The following is a 4,026-nucleotide window of genomic DNA, read 5'->3' as shown; positions in this document are numbered from 1 at the left end:
CTAAGAAGAGTGAAACAGAATCCAAATCAGACATAAAATAACAATGAAATGGCAGATTCAGGTATAAAAAAGGAAAAATACATAATATTCCTTCTACTTACCTCTGAGGGCAAATTGCTGCTGAAAACATTATCATCATCTTTGTTTTCTTCACCATTTTTCTCTACAGGAACCCATTCTCCATAAACACTATCTGCTTCTTTTTTCCGATGTTGAGATCCAGATGATACAGGGAATTCTTTTGTTAATGTTACCTGGCTTTTTGGTGGAGTTGGTTTTGCTGCAGCAATCTAAAAAATAAAGTGTTTCTTAATTAAAGCTCAATATAATATCTACATTAAATGGTTTGAGATTTTCGACATAATCTGAAGGAAATAATATTATCCACTATTTCTCACAGTATTTAAAACAAAAATTAATAAACTAAATTTGATTTGGGTTTTATTTAAATAGTTCCACAAGTTACACTGTTTTACCAATCCATAAGCACTAATACTCACATTCAGATTGAAAAAAATAGGTTTGGGTTCACTGAGTTTAAAGGGATGATGATAAAAAGGAGGTTCTTCTTCCTCTTCATCCGAAACATGAGGTTTATTCACTATTACATCATCATCTTCTTTACTCTGTGCGATCTGTTTACATTTCTTTAAAAGTAAAAACAAACAAAAGATAAATCGTACGCTTTATGTAGAACATGTAATTTCTTAGAATCAAAACCACATAAAAGCAACTTTCAAAAGTTAAACAACATTCATGGTAGGTTATAGATACGTAACTTGGCATATTAACTACTATTTAAACACACTCTGGCTGGTCAGTCAACAACATTTATTGAGCACCTACTATGTGCAGAGAGAGCACTGTACTGGGCACTGTCTGGGGAATACAAAAAAAAAAAAAAAAAAAAAAAAGTAGAAGACATGGTCCCTGCTCTCAAGGAGCTTACAATCTAGTACAAGAGAAGGAATACATATACATGAAATAATTGAACACTTTTACAGAGCAACACAATAACAAGTGCAAACTGATATAATACAAACTGAGTACATAAGTGCTAAAAGAACAAAGGCTTAAGAGAGAATAGTCAGGCAGAGTTAGAGAATCAAGGAATATTCCTTGAAGAGTTCTAAGCCAGATTTTCATAGTAAAGAACAAAGACTGGTAGGGAAAGGAGAAGTTATCCTAGTCAGGTGGTGGTAAAAAGGTGAGAAGAAACTTGGGACAAGAAGGCTGAAGATGAGGCCGAAAACAGCAAAATACTAACTGTTCTTAGCATTTTGGATAAGGAGCTTGGATTAGGTAAATAAGCAATAGAAGCGTTTACAAGGTCCTTAATTTTTTTAAAAAAGTTGTAATTCATATTGTAATAAATCTAAGTGAGGAAACAGATTCAGAAGCTTTACATTTTCCCAAATGTATGGCAAAAAAAAGATCTGAAACATCTGCAACAGGATTAGATAGCAACATGTCTCTCCATAAATGTTTTGTGGGTTGAGTTTCTTTAAGGAGAACTTAGGAAAATAAGGCATGATGGAGAGGGTGCAATTGATGAGGTCTGATACATAAAGCAAAGTCAATTCCTTCCTGAGATGCAAAGGAACAGACTCCATTACCTGGCTTTATAAAAAGGTCAAGAGTAAATTTGGGTACACCTGTCTCTATACAAGCAGTCGATTTAATGACATCTATTATCAATTGAAAATATTACAATAGGATAAAAAGCTCATTTCGCCAAAAACACAGGAGTATATTAAGCTTGTAACCAAGGGGAACAGAATATATTGACAGTGGCAGGCTGGCATAAGGCTAGCCAATAACAAGTTCCAATATATGAAACAGTGTGGTATTTCTGGATCCTAGCAGCAATATTTTAGCATCTCCCCCCACCCACCCACACCAAAAAAATAGTAATAAAACAAAGCCCCAAAAAAGCCTCAATTGAAAAGATCAAACTTTTAAAAACAAAAATAAGTGTGTTTAAAATATATATGTTACTGCCAAAACCCGAACCGCAGGAAGAACTGATAATGGCCGGCCATTATCGCCAATGGCTGGTACCAAACAGCCAAAACCCGAAATGTTGATGCGAAAGAAGTTCCTTTCAGGCAATGGCCAGCTATTCTTATTAATTTCCAAGCTCCGGTGGCAAAAGATCATTTCTGAAGATTGTCTGTGTCTTTGCGTATATGCAGTATACTCGTGGCGATCAGTGAACGCGTCGTGAATGGAAACGAAACTGTAGGCGAGCTTCTGCGTGTTGCTCACTCAACACCTCCTCCATTCAAACGAACCGTCCCACTCCTCAGTCAGTTTGGCTTCTAAAACTGGAAAGCAAAAGTAATGGGAAGTAACTTTTAGCTAGCGGAGCTTAGCCATCCCGGATAATGGCCTGCTAAACAGAGCTTCTGCCGCTGCCACATCTGTATTTCGGGTTTTGGCCACTCGGTGCCAGCCATTATCAGTTCTGCCCACAATTCGGGTTTTGGCACGCTCCAGAGTCAACATCACTGGAATAATCCATTTAAGAATGAAAACAAATTCTGTCTAGCTTACCTCAGTTAGTTCTTCTATAGTAGCTCCTCCTGACTTTTTAGCAACTTTCTCTTCTATAGTAGGTGGAGGTGCAGGCTTTAGGTTTGGTGGTAAAGGGACACCAGCCTTAGCACACATGGCAGCTGCATTAGCTTTGGCTATTTCAAGTAATTGAGCCTTATCTGTAAGAAGAAAAATACAAGCTGCAGTTTTCCTAAAAGGCCGTACATTTTGTATTACCAAAAGTCTAACATACTAACAAAACTAAAGGCATCCTAGATCCATCGAAGAACTTGGGTATCTAATAAAAAAGAAGAAGAAAAGGAAAAAACTATAGGCATCAATATTCTGCTCTAAGTTACAGCTATGATCAAACCACTGGCTCAAAGTTTTTAAGCAGTGGCCTCATTCAGGGAATTAAGTCCACATAGTGAGCTTCCCATTAGAATATTACAATAGGTTACTACACAACTATAATGATCGCCCTACTACACACTCTAAGATATAAACCTGCCAAAGCCAATTTCATTTCACAAAATTATCATGACCTTACTCTCCTTCTAATCTGACACCTTAAATCACTCTTTGAGCCCCAGTTCAAGTGCCACCTTTTTTTTTTTTTTTTTTGAGACAGAGTCTCACTCTGTCGCCTAGGCTGCAGTGCAGTGGCGCCATCTTGGCTCACTGCAACTTCCACCTCCCGGGTTCAAGTGATTCTCCTGTCTCAGCCTCCTGAGTAGCTGGGACTACAGGCGCATGCCACCACACCTGGCTAATTTTTTGTATTTTTAGTAGAGATGGGGTTTCTCCATGTTGGCCAGGCTGGTCTCGAACTCCTGACCTCAGGTGATCCACCCGCCTCGGCCTCCCAAAGTGCTGGGATTACAAGCATGAGCCACCGTGCCCAGCCAAAGTGCCTCCTCTTCTAACAAGCTGTCATTAAGTCAGAATTAACATTCCTTTTCCCATTGTGTTCCTAAAGTACCTCACCTCTATCAGTATTATAGTAATCACATTCTGTCTAGTAATCACATTCTGTCCTTTCTAGACAGTGTTACTATAAGAGAGACATATATGCATTTTACCCATGTCTCCTCCACCAACTTGCAATCACTTGAGGAATTACATACTGTTCCTCTGGTGTGAATAAAAAAGAACTCAGAAAACTTCTGTTGAACTGAATGAAGATTCTCCCTTTTTACTCTTAACCTCTTCTTCTTTAGACAATCCTGGCCTAGAAATGTCCAGTATACTGGGATAAGGATAAATTATCCATATTTATTGTAGGTAATCATGCATATCGATCAAGTTTTAATCACCTCTGCACACTAAAAATCAGGGGAAATTACAACAGTTATTTTTAAAGTAAAGCAGAACAGGTTATTAAAAATCACACTGATCTAAAATATTTAACTTTATTTAGCTAGTATCACCTACCCAATTAAATAACCTCCACATGCAAAATTCCCTACTCACTTCCATTACCAACTA

General features: G+C 37.7%; 1 protein-coding gene across 5 annotated transcripts in view; it reads right to left on the bottom strand.

Moving 5' to 3' along the window:
- Positions 1 to 4,026, bottom strand: part of SON (SON DNA and RNA binding protein) — a 33,919-nt gene that overhangs the window by 16,960 nt on the left and 12,933 nt on the right. For 4 of the 5 annotated variants that reach the window (XM_054468733.2, XM_054468732.2, XM_054468734.2 and 1 more), the window contains exons 4-6: positions 2,557 to 2,717; positions 501 to 647; positions 102 to 290 (exon numbers count right to left, since the gene is read on the bottom strand). In XM_054468733.2, coding sequence (XP_054324708.1) covers positions 102 to 290; positions 501 to 647; positions 2,557 to 2,717 — 497 coding nt within the window. Of the gene's footprint in view, positions 1 to 101; positions 291 to 500; positions 648 to 810; positions 2,328 to 2,556; positions 2,718 to 4,026 lie in introns of those variants that run through there. The other variant, XM_054468738.2, reaches the window with a different exon arrangement.

Source organism: Pongo pygmaeus, chromosome 22, assembly GCF_028885625.2.
Source record: "Pongo pygmaeus isolate AG05252 chromosome 22, NHGRI_mPonPyg2-v2.0_pri, whole genome shotgun sequence".
Taxonomy (NCBI): domain Eukaryota; kingdom Metazoa; phylum Chordata; class Mammalia; order Primates; family Hominidae; genus Pongo; species Pongo pygmaeus.
Note: the sequence above shows the minus strand (reverse complement) of the source record. Positions and strands in the feature narration are given on the sequence as shown.